The sequence below is a fragment of the Salmo salar genome, chromosome 07, assembly GCF_965601325.2.
Source record: "Salmo salar chromosome 07, fSalSal1, whole genome shotgun sequence".
In the NCBI taxonomy this organism is placed as follows: domain Eukaryota; kingdom Metazoa; phylum Chordata; class Actinopteri; order Salmoniformes; family Salmonidae; genus Salmo; species Salmo salar.
In genome coordinates, this window is record NC_138297.1 from 17,472,378 (window position 1) to 17,498,834 (window position 26,457).

General features: G+C 44.6%; 2 protein-coding genes across 3 annotated transcripts; one reads left to right on the forward strand and one right to left on the reverse strand.

The window, feature by feature from the left end:
- Positions 1-823: 823 nt before the first annotated feature.
- LOC100136540 (solute carrier family 2, facilitated glucose transporter member 4) lies at positions 824-21,672 on the forward strand. The gene is made up of 11 exons (XM_014206765.3): positions 824-1,186; positions 4,063-4,158; positions 10,043-10,203; positions 12,203-12,327; positions 12,561-12,676; positions 13,042-13,204; positions 13,456-13,643; positions 17,979-18,083; positions 18,505-18,606; positions 19,809-20,012; positions 20,171-21,672. The coding sequence occupies exons 1-11, from the start codon at positions 1,154-1,156 to the stop codon at positions 20,393-20,395; spliced, it is 1,518 nt and encodes a 505-aa protein (XP_014062240.1). The 5' UTR covers positions 824-1,153; the 3' UTR covers positions 20,396-21,672.
- LOC106608671 (Y-box-binding protein 2-A) lies at positions 20,992-26,457 on the reverse strand. Of its 2 annotated transcripts, none has more exons than XM_014206766.3 (9): positions 26,280-26,457; positions 24,944-25,007; positions 24,695-24,728; positions 24,378-24,479; positions 23,836-24,081; positions 23,463-23,545; positions 23,123-23,336; positions 22,876-23,025; positions 20,992-22,707 (listed from the first exon to the last, which is right to left on the reverse strand). In XM_014206766.3, exons 1-9 carry the CDS (start codon positions 26,356-26,358, stop codon positions 22,672-22,674), a joined length of 1,008 nt encoding a protein of 335 aa, XP_014062241.2. In that variant the 5' UTR covers positions 26,359-26,457; the 3' UTR covers positions 20,992-22,671. The 2 variants fall into 2 exon arrangements, with proteins under 2 accessions (XP_014062241.2, XP_014062242.2); XM_014206767.3 differs by having other exon boundaries at positions 24,390-24,479; positions 26,280-26,453.

Consider the following 26,457-nt stretch of genomic DNA (forward strand, 5'->3'; position numbering starts at 1 on the left):
CACACCTCCCAATTCACACCTGCTAGCTGTCCCCAATTTCCCCAGCCACCCCTACTTCGCCGACCCAAGTGGTACATTCCAAATTTAGGGCCCACTGGTTGCCTTGGGAAGGATTCATATTTTTGCGTGAAATAGGGAAGTGTTTGTGGTGGATGGGGTGAGTTAGCTGTGGTGTACTGGTGGGGAGCGTCACCCTTTTGGCATGTGTTCTAAAATAGCGGAAAGACAGAATGACTGCCAGGGCAGTGCAGACAAGCCCATCTGGCTGTCCAGAAGAAGTGTTGAGTCATAGGTCCAGATTGGTGGTGGTGGACATTGGCTTTCTCCCAAGGTCCAGGCATCCAGCCTTTGCACACCATCCCCTGCAGAGGAATGGGCTACATATCTATGCATATCATTAATGTAATCCTTTCTATAGATGTACATTTTTCAGCCACTGCAGGTCTCAATCTAATCAATAAGATGAACGTGTCTCTTCACCCAATTATAACCATAATGCTTTTTAACTGAATTTAACAATGGCATGATCCATCAAGACTATCTCCTTTGCACATGCTGTTCAGCTTCTATATGTCTAATATACTGTATCTAGGCCACTCATGTAATCTGACAGACCCACAGTGCAGACCCCATAGAAGTTACAGTGTGATGGTGGTTATTCTGTATGCTGATGAAGCGCTCCTCTTGACTTCAGCCAATGGTGTATAAGGTCAAGACATGGCTTTCTGCTTCCGTTTCACCCCAAAAGACGACCTCTGTGACAGGCCTTCAAGAGTAGGGGGCGGCTAAAACGCCCTCCCGTCGCCCCTCGTCCCCTCCGCACCTTCTCTCCGTCGTTTGAAAATACCAAGAGAGTTGTGCGCCACTGTACTGATGTCATTCTATTCAAACTGGACCCAGACGCTCCACAAACTTCAAAGAGAGGACACGTTGAGTTAAACATTTAGAACTATCGCCACCTCGTCGGTTTTCATTTTGGTTCCAGTTTTTGTCTTGAGTTTTACTTTTCCTTTCGACTTTTAATACAAGTACCAGGTTTATTGTCCTTATTCCAATTGGCTTTTTTTTCACGTGGTGTCCAGTTGGGATAGCGCGCGGGGGAGCGGGACACAACTGTCACCGACTGTAATCTGAGTCTCGCGCTGTCAAAGACATGCCGGCTGGGTTTCAGCAACTCGGAGGGGAGGTAATCTAAACAACACTCGCTTTTATAAGAAAATAGTTGATTTGCAATAAGTAAATTGCAATGAAATGTTTTCATGCGCACTAACACTGAGTAGCCTATGATGGATGAAGTAGAATTTAATCACAGGTTGCTATTGACACTGATTGTCAGTAGTCTAGCCCATGTCTCTGCATAATGTGTGATTTAAAATGTATATTTTGTTGTTTAAAACCTTTTTCTACGACTGTAAAAGCATAATTATCAAATTATCTATTCATCAAATTATGCATTTATTGTTTATATTTTATAATCCAAGTTTTAGGCTCTCATTAGAAAAAAGAAAAATCGATCACGCACTCTTATCCTAGTATATATTTGTCTAAGTATCTCTCTTTATCTGTTTATTCTCATCCTCCTCTGAGTGCATGATCGATTTTTTTGTCACCTGACAAAATAACTGGTCCGCCAGTGGCATTGAATCCCGCTGGTCACACACTGATTGAATCAAAGTTCAATGAAATGAAGTTGAATTGACGCCTGTGCATACAATGATGACTCCATCCAAGCAAACGGTCACTAATACCACTGCAGAATCTTGTGATCGATGACGTGGTTCACAACAACATGGTTGACCAAAATAAGGACAGAGCAACTGCTGTGTTTGTTAGTGCCCGTCAAATATAACAAGATAAGAAAAAAGACATAGTGTTTATTTTGAGAGTGAAATGAAATTTGACATTTTGTGTTATTAGAATAATTATAACAATTGCTATTCATACATCAAACAAAACATCATGTTCTATTTTCTGGAAGATTGACAAAACATAACGTCAACCTTTATTTTGGACATGAGAGCCCTTAGTTTTATTGGTCCTATATAGTGACCTTGATCAGCAGAGAGACCAGCGTGCTTACTGATCAGGGCTGAGATGAATATGGGTTGGTTGGTAGATCACCCAGTACAACCTGTACCTTGTTCCTTACCACAACTGACACCTTAATTCAAAATCATTCTTCTTAGACTTACTAGGATTTCAGCATCCTTGAGGTATTCTTTCTTGTCATGATTGATGGCACAATAGCAAAAAAACACATCACCAAACTGTTGTATCCAGATGCCGGTACGTTTAAATTGGTTGCTGATGACAGAATCTGAGACAGTGAGAAACAATATTATCTTGCCTTGACCTCAACTCTGTCCCATTTGTTTCCGTCTTTCCCAATATGTTCTACATATGCAGGCTACAGTTGAAATGTTGTGAAGCACGTTCTGTGAAGTGAAATAGAGCGTGACTCTTGCCTTTAGACTTGAAATGTTGTACGATGTGGGACACACACACACACACACACACACACACACACACACACACACACACACACACACACACTTTCCCTTTGTTTTGCTTTATTTTGACAAACACAGCTTATCTGGAGACTCAACACAGCAAGGTTACAGCAACACAGACAGACACACCCTGACACAAACTCAACCAGGTGTATAACACACATTGGGACATTTATTAATGAACCATTCTACCATGTCTCAGAATAGAATAGTATAGACCAGAACATAACGCATAGAATATTGTAGAATAGAACTATGTCCTCTGACGGGAACTGCTTTGCACAGTCTTGTTTAGTTAAAATAAAACAGTAAACACTCCATGTATATGTTTTATTAATAACATAACATATTGCTAACATTTTTGGAGAAGAAACTGTAAACCCTATCTAGCTATGATAGGATGTGAACTAAGTAACGGTGCATTACAGCCCGTGTTTAACTAATGTGAACTCAGTGGTATGTTGTGGAGGCTTGTGGAGCCAGTCAGCTTTCTGTGTTGAAGGTAAACAGATGTAAACAGTAGGAAGGCCTGGTCAGTTTCTCCCCGAACCCCTAGCTGTCAGTCACAGTGGCAACAGGTGCCTGTGAGATGATGGGAACTATATAGAACTCAGCGTTCAATCACCCAATCACACGATACACAGGAAAGTCCTGGACACGGCTACAAAGATCCTTTCTCATTTAGTACTACAGTTATATATAGTGGATATTAGAGAGGTGTGTCTGGAGGGAGGTGGGGTCTGTTTGTGTGTGTGTGTGTGTGTGTGTGTGTGTGTGTGTGTGTGTGTGTGTGTGTGTGTGTGTGTGTGTGTGTGTGTGTGTGTGTGTGTGTGTGTGTGTGTGTGTGTGTGTGTGTGTGTGTGTGTGTGTGTGTGTGTGTGTGTGTGTGTGTGTGTCTGATGGTGTGTAGTCTTGGCCTTTACTAAGACAGGAGAGTTCCCAAAATATAGAAGCTTGTTAACAGTCGAGACCATGGTCATCTTACAACAGCTGTTTCATCATTGTCTGTGTATGGACAGGACATTGTCTGTGTATGGACAGGACATTGTCTGTGTATGGACAGGACATTGTCTGTGTATGGACAGGACATTGTCTGTGTATGGACATGACATTGTCTGTGTATGGACATGACATTGTCTGTGTATGGACATGACATTGTCTGTGTATGGACATGACATTGTCTGTGTATGGACAGGACATTGTCTGTGTATGGACATGACATTGTCTGTGTATGGACAGGACATTGTCTGTGTATGGACAGGACATTGTCTGTGTATGGACATGACATTGTCTGTGTATGGACATGACATTGTCTGTGTATGGACAGGACATTGTCTGTGTATGGACAGGACATTGTCTGTGTATGGACAGGACATTGTCTGTGTATGGACAGGACATTGTCTGTGTATGGACATGACATTGTCTGTGCAACAAACCATACCTTTCTAGATGGTCCATCTTCTCCACATCCTTCACACAATGTCTTTATGAACAACCACACAATTGCATCATGGTAACAGTGAGGTGTTGTGTTCTTGTGTGTGCTCTACAGACGGTGACTGGAACCCTTGCTCTCTCAGTGTTCACCGCTGTATTGGGTTCCTTTCAGTTTGGGTACAACATAGGTGTCATCAACGCTCCTCAGAAGGTAAGATCGACTTGCACTCATCAACCAGAGCTATTGATACAGAGTTCTGCAAATTAGAATTTCCTATAGATGCCATGTTTGCACCAAAAGTGTTATCATGAAACATGGGTCTGCAAACATAGATGCTAGTGCCAGAACCATGGTTCTCAGCCGGTTGCATACTTCAGTGTAACACACTTCAAAACCAGGTGAGGTGGTTCAGAATCTGAATAACTGTTAACCAAGAACTCTTCAATGTGTTGTCTCACATTTCATTTCACACACTGATAGGTGAGTGTGGCTGCAAAACTACCTGAGACAGGTAGTGAGTTGGCATTTACACAGATGTCCCCTTGATTCCACCCAGCTAAGCTAAGTCTCACCGTTTCAACTGATAAAGGGCAGCGACTGAAAACAGCTCTCTGTGCTCTATGAGTGAGTCATCAAAGAGAGTTGCTGTTTAAGAACTGACCTGGGAATTAATACCTCTAGCATGACCTTTTCTAAAACCGATTATTGTTGTTGTTTTCTCTAAGGACCAGGTACACTACATGACCAAAAGTATGTGGACACCTGCTCGTCGAATGTCTCATTCCAAAATCATGGGCATTAATATGGAGTTGGTCCCCCCTTTGCTGCTATAACAGCCTACACTCTTCTGAGAAGGCTTTCCACTAGATGTTGGAACACGGGGACTTGCTTCAGCCACAAGAGCATTAGTGAGGTTGGGCACTGATGTTGGGCGATTAGGCCTGGCTCGCAGTCGGCGTTCCATTTAATTCCAAAGATGTTCGATGGGGTTGAGGTCAGGGCTCTGTGCAGGCCAGTCAAGTTCTTCCACACCGATCTCGACAAACCATTTCTGTATGGACCTCACTTTGTGCACTGGGGCATTGTCATGCTGAAACAGGAAAGGGTTTTCCCAATACTGTTGCCACAAAGTTGGAAACACAGAATCGTCTTGAATGTTATTGTATGCTGTAGCATTAATATTTCCCTTCACTGGAACAAAGGGGCCTAACCCAAACCATGAAAAACAGCCCAAGACCATTATTCTTCCTCCACCAAACTTTACAGTTGGCACTATGCATTCGGGCAGGTAGCGTTATCCTGGCATTCGCCAAACCCAGACTCGTCCGTTGGACTGCCAGAGGGTGAAGCGTGATTCATCCCTCCAGAGAACTCGTTTCCACTGCTCCAGAGTCTAATGGCGGCGAGCTTTACACCACTCCAGCCGACGCTTGGCATTGTGCATGGTGATCTTAGGCTTGTGTGCGGCTGCTCGGCCATGGAAACCCATTTCATGAAGCTCCTGACGAACAGTTCTTGTGCTGACGTTGCTTCCAGAGGCCGTTTGGAACATGGTAGTGAGTGTTGCAACCGAGGACAGACAACTTTACGCGCTACGCCTTTCAGCACTCGGCGGTCACGTTCTGTGAGCTTGTGTGGCCTACCACTTCGCGGCTGAGCCATTGTTGCTCCTAGACGTTTCCACTTCACGATAACAGCACTTACAGTTGACGGGGGCACCTCTAGCAGGGCAGAAATGTGACAAACTGACTTGCTGGAAAGGTGGCATCCTATGATGGTGTCACATTCTACTGACAATGTTTGTCTATGGAGATTGTATACAGCTGTCAGCAACGTGTGTGGCTGAAATGCCGAATCCACTCATTTGAAGGGGCGTCCACATACCTTTGTATATAGAGTGTATTTGTACACCACAGATGACTTCTCCCTTTCACAGTTCAGTACAGTCTATGGGACGGTTTCCTGGACACAGATTAAGACTAGTCCTGGACTAAAAAACAGCTTTCAATGGAGTTCTCCATTGAAAGCTATTTTTAGTCCACGACTAAGCCTAATCTGTGACTGGAAAACCAGCCCTATATGTTTTAAAAGCAACATCCTTATGTTAGCACTAACAATTACGTATTGAAACTTGGTCGATGACTCGACATGTCAATAGTTGAGGGGAGATGGAAGATAAAAGACATTGAGGGATTTAGAAGAGAGAGAAAGGGGAATAGAGAGAGAGAGAGAAAGGGGCAAAAAGAGAGAGAGAGAGAGAGAGAGAGAGAGAGAGAGAGAGAGAGAAAGGGGGAATAGAGAGAGAGAGAGAGAAAGGAGGATTAGAGAGAGAGAGAGAAAGGGGGAATAGAGAGAGAGAAATGCGGAATAGAGAAAGAGGGAAAGGGGGAATAGAGAGAGTGAGGATGTACTTTTAGAGAATAGGAGATGGATAAAGAGAGAGCGGGGAAGAAATAGATTGGATGCAAGAGAGAGGGGTGTCCAGGGGAACATCTGAGTAATGTCAACACCAGGGGGTGTGTGCACCACATGCTGCATGACGAAACACACAGCGTTGCCAAAAATACCCCCATCCTCACCCCTCCTCAGCTCTCCTCCCCCTCATCCCCTTATCCCCCCTCACCCCTCCTTCCAATCCTCACCCCTCATCATTCCTCACCCCTCATCCCCCTCCTCACCCCTCATCCCCTCCTCACCCCTCATTCCCTCCTCACCTCTCATCCTCTCCTCACCCCTCATCCCCTCCTCACCCATCTGCCCCCTCCTCACCCATCTGCAAGCCTTCACAATTCACACATCTATTTACACCCTCTACCCCCCCCCCCCCCCCCCCCCCCCCCCCCATCTCAGGTATCCTTCACAGCTGAGGGGTGCAATCGGAGGCAGAGGGGTTTAAGGCAGTGATTCTGGTGCCATGGGAAAAAGGGGCTATTTTGGGCTTTTGGGGGGGGGGGGGGGGCGACACTCACAAGGTTCGCAGAGGGTTCACGCCGAGACAGAGTCAAGGGCAGATGGTGTCGTGTTCGGAGTGGGATGTCCAGTACAGCCTCCTGAACCATATAGATATAGTTAGATGCTCTCGCCGCTATCTAGACATGCCCTTAGATCACTATCCTCAAGACCCCTTCTCGTAAAATGTGTTAGTCGGGGTTGGGTCATGGGGTTTTGATGTGGAAATGGCATATGTCAGAACATATATCTGCTAATTACTAATATAGAGAATATATTGGAACATATGTCAGCTACCATACATTAAATACACTGAATGTACCAAACATTAAGAACACCTACCTAATATTGAGTTGCACCCCCTTTTGCCCTCAGAACAGCCTCAATTCGTCAGGGCATGGACTCTACAAGGTGTTGAAAGCGTTCCACAGGGATGCTGGCCCATGTTGACTCCAATGCTTCCCACAGTTGTGTCAAGTTGGCTGGAATTCCTTTGTGTCGTCGACCATTCTTGATACACATGTGAAACTGTTGAGCGTGAAAAACCCAGCAGCCTTGCAGTTCTTGACACAAACCGGTGCGCCTGGCACCTACTACCATACCCCAAAATCTTTAGTCTTGCCCATTCACCCTCTGAATGGCACACATACACAATCCATGTCTCAATTGTCTCAAGGCTTAAAAATACTTCTTTAACCTGTTTCCATCCCTTCATCTACACTGATTGAAGTGGATTTAACAAATGACATCAATAAGGGATCATAGCTTTCACCTGGGTTCACCTGGTCAGTCTATGTCATGGAGAGAGCACTTTATATCAAATGTAGCATCGTTTCATGCTGCATATATTGCATTGTGGGTAGACAGCAGTATCATTCAACTGTTAGTACCTGTATTTAGATACAGCCAGTGAGTGAGTCAGACAGAGGAACTTACTTGGAGTCAGTGAGTTGTGTTACGAGAGGGGCCTTACAACCGACGTGGCTCCTCTGGTCATGAGTCCCGGTCCCTTGACCCTCTTAACTCACAGTGTCAAAACTTTTACCCCTGTGCCATCTATTTACCAGGCCCAAAACAACCTTTAGACTGAACTGACATCTATTTGTGTTAAATTACAGTTTAGTCACTTAGCAGACTCTCTTATCCAGCATGACTTACAGGAGCAATTAGGGTTAAGTGCCTTGTTCAAGGGCACACCAAGATATTTTTTGGGGTTACTGGCCCAGCACTCTTAACCACTAGGCTACCTGCCTAGGTAAGGGATTAATGAGTAGGAAGTTAGTCATGTTGGCAGCCAAGAGGCACAGAGTTTTGGGTTGTGGTTATAGCTGGTCTGCACAGAACAGTTTGTCCTAGTATTCACACAAAGCATATCTCTCTCTGTTCCATTACCAAAGTATTTATCTCAAGAAATAAGTAACACTTTGTTAGGCCTCGCACACACTTACATTTTTTGTCATTTAGCAGACGCTCTTATCCAGAGTGACTTACAGTAGTGAATGCATACATTTCATTTCATGCATTTTTTGTTGTTGTACTGGACCCCCGTGGGAATCGAACCCACAACCCTGGCGTTGCACACACCATGCTGGCGTTGCAAACACCATGCTCTACCAACTGAGCCACAGGGAAGACTTACTACCTAGATTCAGTATATGTGGCCCATGCCATCCCACTAGGCACAAAATGGTTGAATTAACATTGTTTCAATGTAATTTGTCAACGTATCGTGATGTGGAATCTATGTAGAAAATACATTGGATTTGTAAAAAAGTTATCAACTTGTTTTGAGGGTAAAATTTTAACCACGGGATATGTCATCATAGTAACCATAGTAACAAAATGTCTACATATTTTTAACCTTGTATACAATATGTTGAATTTGTACCTTTAAAACAACATCAGATCTTCAACGTTATAACCATTATCATAAAAGCAGCAGCTTAAAACCTAAATAGGCCTAGGGTTTCAAGCTTTGGTTGATTTCAAATGTTATGATATTTAGTTACATTAAATTGTGTTTGGTTGTCAACACAACCAAATATTAACATTTGAAGGAGCTGTATCTTCTGCTTGGATAGTTCCATCTGTACCACTGACTTAGTCTGGCTTTAATTCCAGTTTGTCTACAAATGAATAATTCATATGTTGGATTCAGGTATCCATCTCAGGAATAGGACTAAGGGCCTCCTGAGTAGTGCAGCGGTCTAAGGCACTGCATTGCAGTGCTAGGGGCATCACTACAGACCCGGGTTCAATCCCAGGCTGTGTTGCAGCCAGCCGTGACTGTGAGGCGGTGTGCAATTGGCCCAGCATCATCTGGGTTAGGGGAGGGTTTGGCCGGCAGGGATGTCCTTGTCTCATCGTGACTCCTTGTGGTGGGCTAGGCGCATGCAGGCTGACTCGGTTATACAGAGTTTCCTCTGACACATTGGTGCAGCTGGCTTCAGGGTTAAGTGAGCAGTGTGTCATGAAGCTTGGCAGGGTCATGTTTTGAAGGACGCATGGCTCTCAACCTTCGCCTCTCCCAAGTCCGTATGGGAGTTGCAGCGATGGGACAAGACTGTAACTACCAATTGGATATCACAAAAAAGAATAGGATCAAACTTTATTTACAGTTTGATTTGATATAGTTGAGATGGATACCTGAATCCAACATATCAATGATTAATTTGTATACAAACTAGAATTAAAGCCAGACTAAGTCAGTGGTACAGATGGAACTATCCAAGCAGAACATACATCTCCTTCAAATGTTGATATTTGGTTGTGCTGACAACCAAACGCAATTCAGTATCAGTGATTCAGCGTGGATTTGATCCAGGGACTGTAGTGACACCTCTTGCATTGACATGCAGTGCCTTAGACCGCTGTGCCACTCGGGAGCCCCGAATGCAGGAATCAAACCAACAACTCTGGTGTTGTAAGGAAGCACAACGCTCCAACCAACTTAACCAACTAAAGAAATGTTATCTTAACATTGTTGTCTTCCTAACTTGTTCCCAGATCAGTTTGTGTCTTACCAACTCCTATGGTCACTGTCGTGCTGGGACAACACAAACAGACCTGGGACTAGGCTATAGTCTTCCTAAGGAAAAATATTAGCTCTATTAAATGTCTCATATCTCTTCTCCTGCCTGTCCAGATCATTGAAGCGGACTACAACGCTACATGGGTGCATCGGTATGGAGAGCCCATCCCCAGCAGTACCCTCACGACCCTGTGGTCCCTGTCCGTAGCCATCTTCTCTATCGGCGGCATGATCTCCTCCTTCTGTGTGGGCGTCATCTCAGAGTGGCTGGGGAGGTAGGAGAGATGATACACACATGTATGCATGTGAGAGCGGACACACACACACACACACACACACACACACACACACACACACACACACACATAATGCACATATACACACAAGTACAAGCACACACACACTTGTAAACTTCATAGCACATTTATTTTTTTATTTTGCATAGATGTAGGTACATAGAGAGATGTATTCACTTTCTCACAGACTTAGGGCTAGTATGTACACACATAGACCTACACACTGATACACCCACGTAATGCCTAGTTGTCAGCACTCATGAGTGGCGCAGCGGTCTAAGGCACTGCATCTCAGTGCTTGAGGCATTGTTACAGACACCCTGGTTCAAATCCAGGCTGTATCGTAACTGGCTGTGATTGGGAGTCCCCATAGGGCAGCGCACAATTGGCCCAGTGTCATCTGGGTTTGGCCGGTGTAGGCCGTCATTGTAAATACAAATTTGTTATTAACTGACTTGCCTAGTTAAACCAAGATGGTTCCATATAGATAGTGTCAGTCAGTTAGATCCAACATGGTTCCCCATAGATAGTGTCAGTCAGTTAGATCCAACATGGTTCCCCATAGATAGTGTCAGTCAGTTAGATCCAATGTGGTTCCCTATGGATAGTGTTAGCAAATCAAACTTGTCACATGCTTTGTAGACTAACAATGAAATGCTTACTTATGGGCCCTTCCCAATAATGCAGAGAGAAATATATAGGAAAAACAGTGGGAGTGACTGTGTCGGTCAGATCCAACATGGTTCCCTATGGATAGTGTCAGTCAGTGGGAGAAAGTGTTACGAGGCAGTGGCTCGACTCAGTTTCCTATTGTAACCCAAGCAAGGATGTTATCTGGACACAGACCCAGAGCCCTCTGTGATTGAAAGAGGATCCCAATGGAGTAGAGTGGGAGTAAGAAAGCCTGAGTCGGTCTTTCCCCCTAGACTTGAGTTTCTCATGGTGGGCAAAATTACAGATTGCCCCTTTAAGTCTATCAAAAGTGTGCAGGTTTGTGCATGTGTCCATTTTCTTTATCAGCATGAATTAGACTGAGTAATAGAAGCCAGACTTTTATTCCATAGGCTGGGATCCGCACTGCAGCTGTTGCAAGAACACATTTTTCTGGCTGTCCACTGGTTTCAAAAACAAAGATTGATAGGCAGCTTAAACTTCTTGAATTCAACCATCAACTATACATTTAGATTTGCGAACAGCCATCCACAACAACCACAATCCATGAATCGCAAATAGCTAAATGAGAGCAGCAGTGTGATTCACATCAATGCGCTATGTAGATATCAATAATGAGTGGTATCCGTATCGCCGTAGACTAAACCACTGCTGTCATCCTTACCTCCAAGCGTTTATTTAAGTTGGAAAGTCTTTGGATGCCGACAGCAGTCACACCATTGGAAAACATAGCTTGGACTGTAGCCTACAAAAGCCTATTCCTGCTCTTTTTCCGCGATTCATCAAACATATTTGGTGTGTCATCATAGTGGTCTCTGACTTGTGGTCAGACTCGCTCAGGTGGAACAAACTTAAACTCGCACCTTTTTTAAATTCTGATTTGAATGTCATTGAGAAAAGTATCAAACATCCTTTCTGAATCTAAAAGTAATCCTTGAGGTAATCATCTAGTTTTTCAAAAGAATCTGTAATCTGATTACAATATTTTTGCTTGTAATGTACAGTTACCGTTTTTTTGTAATCCCTTACTTGTACTCCCCAACCCTGCCTGTGACACTTTCTCCTATGACACTTTGTAACATGGATAAGCAGCAGAGGCATTATCTCTGTTTTGTGATCTGCCATTAAGAGGCTAAATGGTGGAATTGTCGAAGACCTATTCTTGTACTGTCTAACTGGCAGAACACACACTACTCACAAATATCAATTATATATCTGCAAACCAACAACTAATAACTTGAAATGTACATAATATTTACTTCTAGTATACCAATGATAACTAATATATTTCTCTTTATTCTGACAGGAGGAAAGCCATGCTCATTAACAACTTGTTTGCCTTCATCGGAGGAGGTTTGATGGGCATGGCCAAGATCAGCCGGTCCTTCGAGATGATGATTCTGGGACGATTCGTCATCGGTGCATACTGTGGTCAGCACTCATCCTGCAGATTGACTATCTCAGAAATGTGTTTTGATGTGGTTTAATGCTGTTTGAATGGCTTTTCAGTGGTGTAGTTGTAGACAGACTATATTGTTTTCTATGGTTGTAGATGAACAGTACTGACCAGTGAAATAGTTCATAGGAACCACTATCGCTGCTCGGTTTTCTACACACCTTGGTGTACCAGTTTCTGAATCGGAGCTTCATTCTCTTTCTCCCAGGATTGGCATCGGGGCTGGTGCCCATGTATGTGGGTGAGATAGCCCCTACCAGTCTGCGAGGGGCATTGGGCACGCTCCACCAGCTGGCTATTGTCACAGGGATTCTCATAGCACAGGTACAGCTCTCAGACCACACAATGTATTTTTCTCTACAGGCCAGAGAATGGTGTTTGTTCTCCACAACACATCTATCTGAACAAGTATTAAAGTAGTCAATCTCTCTCTCTCTCTCTCTCTCTCTCTCTCTCTCTCTCTCTCTCTCTCTCTCTCTCTCTCTCTCTCTCTCTCTCTCTCTCTCTCTCTCTCTCTCTCTCTCTCTCTCTCCTCTCTCTCTCTCTCTCTCTCTCTCTCTCTCTCTCTCTCTCTCTCTCTCTCTCTCTCTCTTTCTTTCTTTCTTTCCTTCCTTCCTTCCTTCCTTCCTTCCTTCCTTCCTTCCTTCCTTCCTTCCTTCCCTCCCTCCCTCTTCCTACCTTTTCCTTAGGTCCTGGGTCTGGAGTCTTTGCTGGGCAGTGAGGAGTTGTGGCCAGTGCTGGTGGGTGTGACCGTTCTGCCCACTGTCCTGCAGATGGTGCTGCTGCCCTTTTGCCCCGAGAGCCCCCGCTTCCTCTACATCATCCGTTCCCAGGAGCACCACGCCAAGAGCGGTGAGGATCCAGTCACGACCATGTACCAGGACTCTCTAATGGCCTCTTTTGCTTGTCTCCTTTCTTTGTCTCTTTTTCTTTCTGGATGAACGGAGAGGACCACAAGCAGAACAGGGGCAGGGTTTGAATAACAGGGGGGCTAGGGAGTCTGGGCAACCCCAGAGCAAGTCAGCCTCCCCCACCACACACACACTCTGAAACCCATCTGAAGTTTTATTCTCAGCCTGATTCTCATTCCCACTCATCCCTAGGCTTGAGGAGGCTGACGGGGAGACAGGAAGTGGGGGATATGCTGGCGGAGATGAAGGAGGAGAAGAGGAGGATGGACATGGAGAGGAAGGTGTCCATCGCAGAGCTCTTCCGCTCCCCCATGTACCGGCAGCCCATCATCATCGCCATCCTACTGCAGCTCTCACAACAGCTGTCCGGGGTCAACGCTGTGAGTACTAGAGGAGGGAGGAGAGTGGGGAAGAGTGTGTGTGTGTCTAAGGATCTTTGTAGCCGTGTCCAGGACTTTATCGTGTGATTGGGTGATTGAACGCTGAGTTCCATATAGTTCCCATCATCTCACAGGCACCTGTTGCCATGGTGACTGACAGCTAGGGGTTCTGGGAGAGACTGACCAGGCCTTCCTACTGTTTACATCTGTTTACCTTCAACACAGAAAGCTGACTGGCTCCACAAGCCTCCACAACATACCAATGAGTTCACATTAGTTAAACATGGGCTGTAATGCACCGTTACTTCATACTTAGTTCATATCTTATCATTTATTTTTTATTTTATTTTACATTTATTTAACCATGTAGGCAAGTTGAGAACAAGTTCTCATTTACAATTGCGACCTGGCTAATATAAAGCAAAGCAGTTTGACACATACAACAACACAGAGTTACACATGGAGTAAAACAAACCTACAGTCAATAATATAGTAGAAAAAGAAGTCTATATACAAAGTGAGCAAATGAGGTGAGATAAGGGAGGTAAAGGCAAAAAAGGCTATGGTGGCGAAGTAAATACAATATAGCAAGTAAAACACTGGAATGGTAGATTTGCAGTGGAAGAAAGTGCAAAGTAGAAATAGAAATAATGGGGTGCAAAGGAGCAAAATAAATAAATAAATAAATAAATACAGTAGGGGAAGAGGTAGTTGTTTGGGCTAAATTATAGATGGGCTATGTACAGGTGCAGTAATCTGTGAGCTGCTCTGACAGCTGGTGCTTAAAGCTAGTGAGGGAGATAAGTGTTTCCAGTTTCAGAGATTTTTGTAGTTCGTTCCAGTCATTGGCAGCAGAGAACTGGAAGGAGAGGCGGCCAAAGGAGGAATTGGCTTTGGGGGTGACCAGAGAGATATACCTGCTGGAGTGCGTGCTACAGGTGGGTGCTGCTATGGTGACCAGCGAGCTGAGATAAGGGGGAACTTTACCTAGCAGGGTCTTGTAGATGACTTGGAGCCAGTGTGTTTGGCGACGAGTATGAAGCGAGGGCCAGTCAACGAGAGCGTACAGGTCGCAGTGGTGGGTAGTAAATGGGGCTTTGGTGACAAAACGGATGGCACCGTGATAGACTGCATCCAATTTATTGAGTAGGGTATTGGAGGCTATTTTGTAAATGACATCGCCGAAGTCGAGGATTGATTGGTAGGATAGTCAGTTTTACGAGGGTATGTTTGGCAGCATGAGTGAAGGATGCTTTGTTGCGAAATAGGAAGCCAATTCTAGATTTAACTTTGGATTGGAGATGTTTGATGTGAGTCTGGAAGGAGAGTTTACAATCTAACCAGACACCTAGGTATTGTAGTTGTCCACATATTCTAAGTCAGAACCGTCCAGAGTAGTGATGCTGGACGGGGGGGCAGGTGCAGGCAGCGATCGGTTGAAGAGCATGCATTTAGTTTTACTTGTATTTAAGAGCAGTTGGAGGCCACGGAAGGAGAGTTGTATGGCATTGAAGCTCGTCTGGAGGGTAGTTAACACAGTGTCCAAAGAAGGGCCAGAAGTATACAGAATGGTGTCGTCTGCGTAGAGGTGGATCAGAGACTCACCAGCAGCAAGAGCGACATCACTGATGTATACAGAGAAAAGAGTTGGCCCAAGAATTGAACCCTGTAGCACCCCCATAGAGACTGCCAGAGGCCCGGACAACAGGCCCTCCAATTTGACACACTGAACTCTATCAGAGAAGTAGTTGGTGAACCAGGCGAGGCAGTCATTTGAGAAACCAAGGCTATTGAGTCTGCCGATGAGGATGTGGTGATTGACAGAGTCGAACGCCTTGGCCAGGTCAATGAATACAGCTGCACAGTATTGTTTCTTATCGATGGCGGTTAAGATATCGTTTAGGACCTTGAGCATGGCTGAGGTGCACCCATGACCAGCTCTGAAACCAGACTGCATAGCGGAGAAGGTGCGGTGGGATTCAAATTGGTCGGTAATCTGTTTGTTGACTTGGCTTTCGAAGACTTTATAAAGGCAGGGTAGGATAGATATAGGTCTGTAGCAGTTTCGGTCAAGAGTGTCCCCTCCTTTGAAGAGGGGGATGACCATAGCTGCTTTCCAATCTTTGGGAATCTCAAACGACACGAAAGAGAGGTTGAACAGGTTAGTAATAGGGGTTGCAACAATTTCGGCAGATAATTTTAGAAAGAAAGGGTCCAGATTGTCTAGCCCGGCTGATTTGTAGGGGTCCAGATTTTTTTGCTTTTTCAGAACATCAGCTGACTGGATTTGGGAGAAGGAGAAATGGGGAAGGCTTGGGCGAGTTGCTGTGGGGGGTTTAGTGCTGTTGACCGGGGTAGGGGTAGCCAGGTGGAAAGCAAGGCCAGCCGTAGAAACATGCTTATTGAAATTCTCAATTATAGTGGATTTATCGGTGGTGACAGAGTTTCCTATCCTCAGTGCAGTGGGCAGCTGGGAGGAGGTGCTATTATTCTCCAAGGACTTTACAGTGTCCCAGAACTTTTTTGAATTTGTGTTGCAGGAAGTACATTTCTGCTTGAAAAAGCTAGCCTTTGCTTTTCTAACTGCCTGTGTATATTGGTTTCTAACTTCCCTGAAAAGTTGCATATCACGGGGGCTGTTTGATGCTAATGCGGAACACCACAGGATGTTTTTGTATTGGTTAAGGGCAGTCAGGTCTGGAGAGAACTCAGGGCTATATCTGTTCCTGGTTCTAAATGTCTTGAATGGGGCATGCTTATTTAAGATGGTGAGGAAGGCATTTAAAAAAAATAACCAGGCATCCTCTACTGAAGGGATGAGGTCAATATCCTTCCTGGATTCCCGGGCCAGGTCGATTAGAAAGGCCTGCTCGCTGAAGTGTTTCAGGGAGCGTTTGACAGTGATGAGTGGAGGTCGTTTCATAGCTAGATAGGGTTGACAGATTCTTCTCCAAAAATGTTATCAATATGTTATGTTATTAATAAAAACAAATACACTGAGTATACCAAATATTAGTACCACCTTCCTAATATTGAGTTGCACCCCCTTTTTCCCTCAGAACAGCCTCAATTCGTCAGGGCATGGACTCTACCAGGTGTCTTCCCTGTGGCTCAGTTGGTAGAGCATGGTGTTTGCAATGCCAGCATGGTGTGTGCAACACCAGGGTTGTGGGTTTGATTCCCACGGGGGCCAGTACAAAAAAAATGTATGAAATGTATGCACTCACTACTGTAAGTCGCTCTGGATAAGAGTGTCTGCTAAATTACTAAAATGTAAGTGTGTCGAAAGCATTCCACAGGGATGCTGGCAAATGTTGGCTCCAATGCTTCCCATGGTTGTGTCAAGTTGGCTGGATGTCCTTTGGGTGGTGGACCATTCTTGATACACATGGAAACGTGTTGAGCATGAAAAACCCAGCAGCATTGCAGTTCTTGACATATTCAAACCGGTGCGCCTGGCACATACTACCATACTCCGTTCAAAGGCACTTAAATATTTGGTCTTGCTCATTCACCCTCTGAATGGCACACATACACAATCCATGTCTCAGTTGTCTCAAGACTTAAAAATCCTTCTTTGACATATCTCTTCACCTTCATCTACACTGATTGAAATGGATTCAACAGGTAACATCAAAAAGGATCATAGCATTCAACTGACTATACAAAACATTAGGAACACCTACTCTTTCCATGACATAGACTGACCAGGTGATTCCAGTTGAAAGCTATGATGCTTTATTGATGTCACCTGTTAAATTCACTTCAATCAGTGTAGATAAAGGGGAGGAGACAGGTTAAAGAATAATTTTTAAGGGTTGAGACATGGATTGTGTATGTGTTTACTGTTTTGTTTTATTTTAACTAAACAAGACTGTGCAAAGCAGTTCCCGTCAGAGGACATAGTTCTATTCTACAATATTCTATGTGTTATGTTCTGGTCTATACTATTCTATTCTGAGACATGGTAGAATGGTTCATTAATAAATGTCCCAATGTGTGTTATACACCTGGTTGAGTTTGTGTCAGGGTGTGTCTGTCTGTGTTGCTGTAACCTTGCTGTGTTGAGTCTCCAGATAAGCTGTGTTTGTCAAAATAAAGCAAAACAAAGGGAAAGTGTGTGTGTGTGTGTGTGTGTGTGTGTGCGTGTGTGTGTGTGTTCAAACTCTTCCACAGGCAATCCTCTTTGGCCATTTTCACAATTTGAATCAGTGTTAGAATGGACAATTCCACCGTTACACAAACCATATTGCCTTTCGGCACATATTTAGTCAGTATTACTCAGACAGCGACCACGTTCCTTGACCAACCATCTTCTATTTCTCTCCTGTCCAGATCTTCTACTACTCCACCAGTATCTTCCAGAAGGCAGGGGTCCAGAGCCCTGTCTACGCCACTATAGGAGCCGGTGTGGTCAACTGTGCCTTCACCGTGGTCTCGGTACGCTAGCAAGGTCCTGTAACCAGGCACCTCCATTACTGTTTAACTCTTCACCTTTATCACTGAACAAAGAAGATAACGTAGTGAGTCGACCCAACCTAGACTTTCCCCTCCAAATAGGCCAGAGTTGGGTTGCCAGGTCATGATTTGTTTTTTTAATGTTATTGATTGGGTTGAGGGTTGATCTTTGATTTTAAAATGCAAACTTCTCTAGTTAAGCCATCACTTTTGTGTTTGCATCCTGTAGAAAGCTCCTACATAAAATACAGTCTTTTAGATTGGAGAATTCCTTAGGCAAACGCCAGTTGGAAAATTCAGTCAGAATCATCTGCAAAGTTTTGCCTCAATTAGAAATGAGCAAGCATGACCCGGACCTGTTGTTAATGACCTGTTTGTCACCTTGTTCTCATCCAATCAACAGCTCTTCCTGGTTGAGAGGACGGGTCGCCGGACACTACACATGCTGGGCCTGTCTGGAATGTGCGGCTGCGCCATTGTCATGACAATGGCTCTCGCCCTATTGGTCAGTCCCAGACGAATACCAACAAGCTCAATAAGACATTAACATATCATAATGGCAACTTTGGTGGACTGGAATAATGTATCCATAAACATAAAATTACTACACTGAACAAAAATATAAATGCAACATGTAAAGTGTTGGTCCTTGTGCTGGGGACAACAAAACTTTACTCTAAAATGTGCAGTTTTGTCTCAACACAATGCCACAGGTGTCTCATGCTTTGAAGGAGCGTGCAATTGGCATGCTGACTGCAGGAATGGCCACCAGAGCTCTTGCCAGGGAATTTAATGTTAATTTCTCTACCTTAAGCCTCCTCCAACGTCATTTTAGAGAATTTGGCAGTGCGTTCAACCCGGCCTCACAACCTCAGACCACGTGTATGGCGTTGTGTGGGCGAGCGATTTGCTGATGTCAACGCTGTGAACAGAGTGCCCAATGGTGGCGATGGGGTTATGGTATGGGCAGACATAAGCTACAGACAAACACAATTGCATTTTATCGATGGAAATTTGAATGCGACGAGATCCTGAGGCCCATTGTAATGCCATTCATCCGCCGCCATCACCTCATGTTTCAGCATGATAATGCACGGCCCCATGTTGCAAAGATCTGTACACAATTCCTGGAAGCTGAAAATGGCCCTGTTCTTCCATGGCCTGCATACTCACCAGACGTCACCCATTGAGCATGTTTGGAATGCTCTGGATCGACGTGTACGACAGCATGTTCCAGTTCCCAACAATATCCAGGAACTTCACACAGCAATTGAAGAGGAGTGGGACAACATTCCACAGGCCACAATCAACAGCTGATCAACTCTATGCGACGGAGATGTCGCACTGCATGTGGTAAACAGTGGTCATACCAGATACTGACTGGTTTTCTGATCCATGCGCCTAGCTTTTTTTTTTCCTTTTATGAACTGTAACTCAGTCAAATCTTTGAATTTGTTGCATGTTGCATTTATATTTTTGTTCAGTATAGAAGGGGCACCCTATTCAAGTCAATGAGGCCATAATGACTATTTCTATGCATGTACCACCTTAATTGGGGAGGACGGGCTCATAGTAATGGCTGGAATGGAATGGTATCGACACAAACACATGATTTCCTTGTGTTTGATACCATTCCAGTCATTTATGATCAGTCCTCCACTCACCAACCATGTACCTCTGGCAAAACCGTCTCCTTTCCCTTGGCAGGACAGTGTTCCCTGGATGAGTTACATCAGCATGCTGGCCATCTTTGGATTCGTGGCCTTCTTCGAGGTGGGCCCCGGCCCCATCCCCTGGTTCTTTGTGGCTGAGCTCTTCTCCCAAGGCCCCAGGCCTGCTGCTATGGCCGTGGCCGGATTCGCCAATTGGACAGCCAACTTCATTATCGGCTTTGGCTTCCAATATGTTGCTGTAAGTACAGTGGTCACTATGGTGTTTTGGGGGAATTTTGGGATGGTAATATAATGGATATTGATCAGTGAAGTGGATGGTGTCTGATTGAGTTGAAATGTTGAATGAATGTCTTAAGATACATCAGTGAACATATTCCCTCCTCTCCCGCTCCACAGGAGCTTTGTGGGCCATATGTCTTCCTCATCTTCGCCGCGCTCCTGCTATTCTTCCTCATCTTCACCTTCTTCCGGGTGCCGGAAACACGGGGGAAGACGTTCGACCAGATCTCCAACACCTTCAGCAAACACTCACCCGCCATGATAGATATGGACCTGGACATGGAGCTGGGCAAACGCAGCACAGAGATGGATTACCTGGGGGAGGAGGGGAGCCTCAACTGAGGGGATCCCATTGGGCAACTGGGGAAGGCAGGCAGAGGAGGCCAGACAGACTGTGGGGTGGTGGGCAGGGGAAGAGAAAAATGGTAACATCCTTTCACCATTTATCGAGTTGCATCTAGGCATATCAAGTAGGGAAGAGGGATGGCGTGTGGGTCGAGGGATAGGGAGGTGTAATCTGTTTGGAATGGGGGCCATAGTTGATGCAATAGCTGCCACTGGGAAATTAGACTAGAGTGAAAAATATTGGCAGAATCAGGGGTTGCAGGATTTGAGTCAAGGAAAAGGTTACACAATATTACAAAACATTGCACCAACTGAACAGACGCCAGAAAGGGTGAAGGGTCAGTGGGGTGGGAGATTTATTACCAGAGCAACCCATAATGGGTGATCAGGAACTAGAATGTTTCTGAACCTTGAGGCATTTACCCCACCCCCGGTGTACATGTACAGATGGGGGTGATTTGATTCTGAGAGACTGCACAGATGTTCAATAGAGGGAAAGAGACTTGGAGAAACTTGTATTCCTGCACTTTATCTACAAATACAGATGTTTTCAGAGAGAGAGAACCTGGTTGAAATAAGACAAAAAACATGTACCTTTTTACAAAGCTATGGCGTGTGGCATTGACTGACAGATTTTATTTCTGATCAAGTTAACAAGTCTCAAAGCAGGCTAACCACTCCACCGCTAGCAACCCACTTCGTGTCCCTAAACTTGCTTACACAAAATAGTGGACCGCTTTAACATGCGACTCATTGCACAGCCTACAGAGACTTCACGGAGAGGAAATCCTGTATTTAGTAGATCTTCAGTTTCTGAATGGGACAGGGCCCCAATGAGCACTACTAGTATTTATTCTACTGGTTTCCAAAAGTAGTCCTATATAGTTGATATGGCAACAGGCCTGATACCGTAGCAGCCATCTGTCCCTAAATAACTACGCATGTGCTGGTTTCTGTATTCTGTACCATTTTGAGTGACCATCTTCATGAAGATTTGTATCAAGTAGGACCTGTGGTTTATGTAAAGTACGAAAAAAACAAAAAAAAAACAAGGTATGCCGTGTTGTGGTTCACGTGACAATTGTCCCCATTTGACAGACATGTTGAGCCAACATTTCAGAGTAATTTCATATTACCATCCCCAGAAGTGTCATAAAGCATATCAAATATACTGCAACTTAAGTCATGTTATAGTTTAGATGAAATATGTAACAGGCTCCTGTTCTTGATGCTACTGGAGCTCGAGTTGAAGAAATTAAATAACTTCAACTTTGGTTTTATCCCTCTAAATGTGATCCAAGACATTTACATTGCACTGAGTAATGTGGGCATACAAAGAACTGCATTGTAGTCTTTGCAAACATGATTTTTATAGACATTCTGATAAACTGACATCGCACAATCCCCTTCAAAACACCACAAAAAAAAAAGAATTACAGTATTTCTTTAAACCAGCCTCAGGCCTTGATTATGAGAGGGTGTGGGCAGCAGCATGTTTTAGAATCTGGGGGGGGTGTGTCAGGTCCCAGACCGCATCACTACTCAAACCTGCTTTGCTTTCATGTTATCAAACTTAAATAGAGGCTGTATCCGCTCTGCCCTTTCTCAGTCAATTAAAGAAAACTTGCTGGAGGTTGTGGTTTAACTGGGCATCCAAGCAGGTTTACACTTTTTCCCCTCTCAATTTCTAAAAAAATGAGTATTTTCTCAATTGTAAACACACAACCCCCACTACTGACACAAATCAGGTGGGTATGTACTGTTAGATGGGGGACTGGGTCTAACAGTCCCTAGGACCTACAGAGAGAGACCGACAGAATGCCAAGAGGGGAGAGACCGACATTAAAACAAGATAAACTGAACACAAAATAATGCCACAACTTAAAACAAGCCGTGGGTCCCACAGGATTTGAGCCTTCAATTGGCAACCAAATTACACCTGCAATATAGGTGGGCTTTCATTGAAGGCCAGAATGTCCCAAAATTATAAAGCAAACAGGAAAAGCATAATCCACGCCTGGTGCTTCCCATCCCGTCAAAAGATTTGTAATTCCTCTAAAAACCCATATGTAGAAAATTAACTCATTACTTGAGGAACTAAATGGTCACATACTCGTGACATCAGCTACGAGATGGCCAACAATGCCGTTTTGTAGTAGTGCAATAGGCGTAACCCTAAACCCTCCTCCACCCAATCCCTGAAAGGTTGCATCAGTTTAGTGTGGGGTTCCACCGTTTGCCTGGGGTGACGTGACACCATCCGCTCAGAGGCGTCATTCTGCGACCACGGGAACTGTCGTGGCAGGTGCCTGGAAAGGAAGATTTTTTTTAGACTTAGTTCGCCATAACTATCCAAAAAAACTATTAAAATGACAAAACTACATAAATGAGTACCTACAGTAAGACTTCAGCATCCAAGTTATGACCAGAAGAAACAGTAAAAATAAAAGTACTGAAGACTTTGGGGTGCCTCCTACCTCTGGTGATTTGTGGATGGTTTTGGGGGAGGACTTGGGGGACATCTTAGGGGAGCCTTTAGGGGAGGACTTGGGGGAGGCCTTGACATCAGCTGGCTTGGAGGTCTGAAGGGGGGTGCTAGGCCCCAAGGCTGGCTTCTCTGTCCCATCCTAAGATATGAACAGAGTGGAAACTTTGTCAGGTAACATATTGTACAGAGGAAACATTTCCGTCGCAACATTACATAGGCAGCACTGAGCGGCTCACTTTAGAGACAGTGTTCGACTCAGAGTTCCTCTGCCTGCGGCGGCTGAACTGTCGGCGGGGTTTCTGGCTGTCTTCATTGGTCTGCTTCCCATTTGTCTGCTTGGCCTCCTGGGCCTCCACCTCCTGTCCGTGCGCTGCCTGGCCTTCCTGCCTCTCGGTGCGGGCGCTGCCATCCTGCTTACCCTCTCCAGGGGGTGGGCGAGGACGGAAAGGCCTGAGAAGGTTAAGTGGCGTGGGACAAAGTCAAATAGGCCTATGGGCTCAAAAAGAGCCATTGACATTTTAACCTCCTATCCCAAATAGCTCTGCCAGCAAAAAAGTGCCATGTCGCAAGTCTCACCTGCGGTACTGGGGCCTGAACCTGCGCGGTGGCGGCCTCTGCTGGTCGCCTTCCACTGCTCCCTCCTGTTCCCCTGACTCGCCCTGGGGAGAGACCAGACAACACGACACTAAAGGAGAGAACTGATTACACAACAGATATTCACAGGATGACGTCCAACCTTCCTCAACCCCATCCCTCCATTTGCAGACATTTACAAACTGGACAGAAGGAAGCAATATTCATAGTAAATTAAAGTGGAAGTAAATTGCTGGTAGTAAGTTCCATTCACCATATTACTTTATCCATCTGTTTCTCTTCAAATAAGTCAACATGGAGGGAAAGGAACTTTAATCTGTTAGGATGCACCTTCCCCATCCATCTACCCCCTCACCTCTTGTCCTTCCCGTCTGGGTCGGCGGGGCCTGCGTCGTCGCGGTGCGGGTCGTTCACCACCGTTCTCCCCTCTGCCATTCTCCCCTTCGCCTTCCGAGGTGGGGACAGAGGTGCCGTCACCCTTATCATCAGGCCGAGGGCTGCGAGGGGAGACGCGGCGGCGGAAGCGACGTTTGTTGGGCGCATAGCGGCTGCCTTTCACAGGAACGCCGCCAGGCCCGGTTACGCTGGCTGCCTCAGAGCCCTGAGAGAGGGAAAGAGCTTGTTGGAGAGATATTTAAGACAATGAAAATGTTATTGAATTCTCAATGTGCAATTCAAACAGTTTTAGTGACATTGAAGCATAGTTCCCACAATCATTATTACCCAGTCATTTGACATTTCTCCGAATGTAGAAAGCTGCACACCTTACGACATAAAACTGAACTTGGCTTACAACTAAGTCAGAGGCATGAAAAGGTTTTTCACAATTTGATTTGTGATACCTATCCTTTAAGGCTTGTTAATTAAGGGTGATATAAAATGAAAGCCCATCCTTACAGGTTTACCTACCTTGGTGGCCTCGACCACGTCGAACTCCACCACCTCCCCATCTCCAACACTGCGAAGGAACTTCCTGGGGTTGTTGTTCTTGATGGCAGTCTAAACAGCAGATGGATTGGGTGATGTGATACAGGGTTGTATTCACTAGGCACCGAACAGAAGAAAGCAGACTGAAACAGTAAGGGACTACCTGAACTGGTCCAATAGGAAACCCTCCTTTTCAATTGTAAAACAGTGCGCATGAATGAATGTGACCCAGTGGTAATAAGCAGCAGGTGCTCTTCCTGACATGGACTTAATCTTGCTGGGCTTACCTGATGAACAAAAACATCTTCTTTGGTGTCATTTCTGAGGGGAAAAATAACATCAGTTATCCCATCCATGACAAACCATATCCATGTTAGTGTCAGATCGCTGTACTACAAAGTGCATGCATTGTGACAAAAGTAATGCCCATTGTGTCAAATGTAATGCCCTTCAGTGTACAGTTTAATTGCACATCAGACAGCCACATTAAACAAAATAAATGATTCAGGGGCACCGTCTAGCGCATAACAGGTTACCTGTTGATAAAGCCATAGCCATTGCGCACGTTGAACCATTTCACGGTGCCTTGGACTGCAGTGGCTGCAAAAACAAAGTTGTATTTTTTTCACATGTATTTTATTTGGGATTCATGCTGGGACAAATGTATTTTACAGGTGAGCCCTGCATACACAACTAGTGTACACATCAATAAACGAAAAGTAAAACAACCATAGAACACAGTTGTCAGTAAAAGAAAGTTCCTCAGACTTAGTTAAATACTATTCACAAATATCAAGTTCAAGTCAAACCTTTAAGTCAATTTGGCAAAAATTAATAGCATCTGAAGACTTAACGGGAAAGTATTATATTAACGTGTCTAAAATGTTCTCCCTTATCGCAACTTATTTTATCAACCAAAGTACTTCAAGCTAGGCTGCAGGATGTGGCATTCGCGTCAATCATTAACAATACTTGACTAGAACCTACCGACTAGGGCAAGTGGGACTAGTGTTTCCTGTGAAAACAGTTCATTTTTCGACATCGTAGTTAGTGCAATACATGAATACGCCTAGTAGTTGCAACTAAAAACAAAAAAGGTAACTGCCACCGCTATTGGAATGTTGAATTGCAACTTCAGCCAAAGAATTTGCACCACTGCGCAATGCAGAAAACATTTTATGAAAGTCAGAACGTGGCAAATAAGTATGGATAAGTGATTATTTTGGGCCGAAGGACTGTCAGATGGGAAAAATCAGACTTCAATCAATGACCTACACCTGTGGATGAATTCCCTCCGTCTTGGAAAACGTGACATCTGATAAAGTGAAGTTAGATTATTATTTTGACAGCATTAGCCTACATTCAACCACGTCGATAACTACATTTGTTTCAATTAATTTATAAAAACCGAGTGCGTATAAATAGGTTGGCACATATAGGGGTAATTTGAAAAATCGTACGTCGTACGCGCTTCTTGAATAATATGTAGCAACATTAATGTCATAGTCCTATAATAGAGCAGACATGTAATCCAATTGTTTGAAGCCCAAGTCAGGGCGTAAAAGATGGACGTGGAACTTGAGAAACGATACACTCCAGAAACTGCTTAGGTTCAGCACAATTTGATATGGGTGTGCAATGTGGGCTACCCCAATTGATTAACATCACCCAAGACCTACAAACTGACAAGACAATATAGGCTACGCACTTTCTACCTACCCAATTTGTAGCCAGCTGACATCTTTTACGCATTGATTTGAAACACCTGGCCAATGTTGCTGCCTTGACACATCCACACACACAACACTAACGAATTATTCAAACTTTTGTCAAGGAAGGTCTCTTCTCCACTAGTAATTATACTTTCCCTACCTATAATTTTTCTCTCCGGCTGTGGCGGTTCTTCCACTGGTGCCGACGATGGGGCGCTCTGCGCTTCTGTGTCGGTCATACTCGCACGGATACAGATTCCCAATAATGTCCCCCTCTTGTCTTATTAACTTTGCTCAGATCACCACCGCAAACTTTTTATCCAGACCACCTCCCGGGA

Bases quoted from the DNA above. Each gene is read 5' to 3' on its own strand.
- LOC106608671 (XM_014206766.3), bottom strand. From the start codon at position 26,358: ATGACCGACACAGAAGCGCAGAGCGCCCCATCGTCGGCACCAGTGGAA. The intron at 24,480-24,694 runs GTAAGCCCAGCA...TCTGCTGTTTAG, and splicing joins AAGATGTTTTTGTTCATCAG to ACTGCCATCAAGAACAACAA. The intron at 22,708-22,875 runs GTAGGAGGCACC...CTTCCTTTCCAG, and splicing joins CCATCCACAAATCACCAGAG to GCACCTGCCACGACAGTTCC.
- LOC100136540 (XM_014206765.3), top strand. From the start codon at position 1,154: ATGCCGGCTGGGTTTCAGCAACTCGGAGGGGAG. The intron at 4,159-10,042 runs GTAAGATCGACT...CTGCCTGTCCAG, and splicing joins TCATCAACGCTCCTCAGAAG to ATCATTGAAGCGGACTACAA. The intron at 18,607-19,808 runs GTCAGTCCCAGA...TTCCCTTGGCAG, and splicing joins CAATGGCTCTCGCCCTATTG to GACAGTGTTCCCTGGATGAG.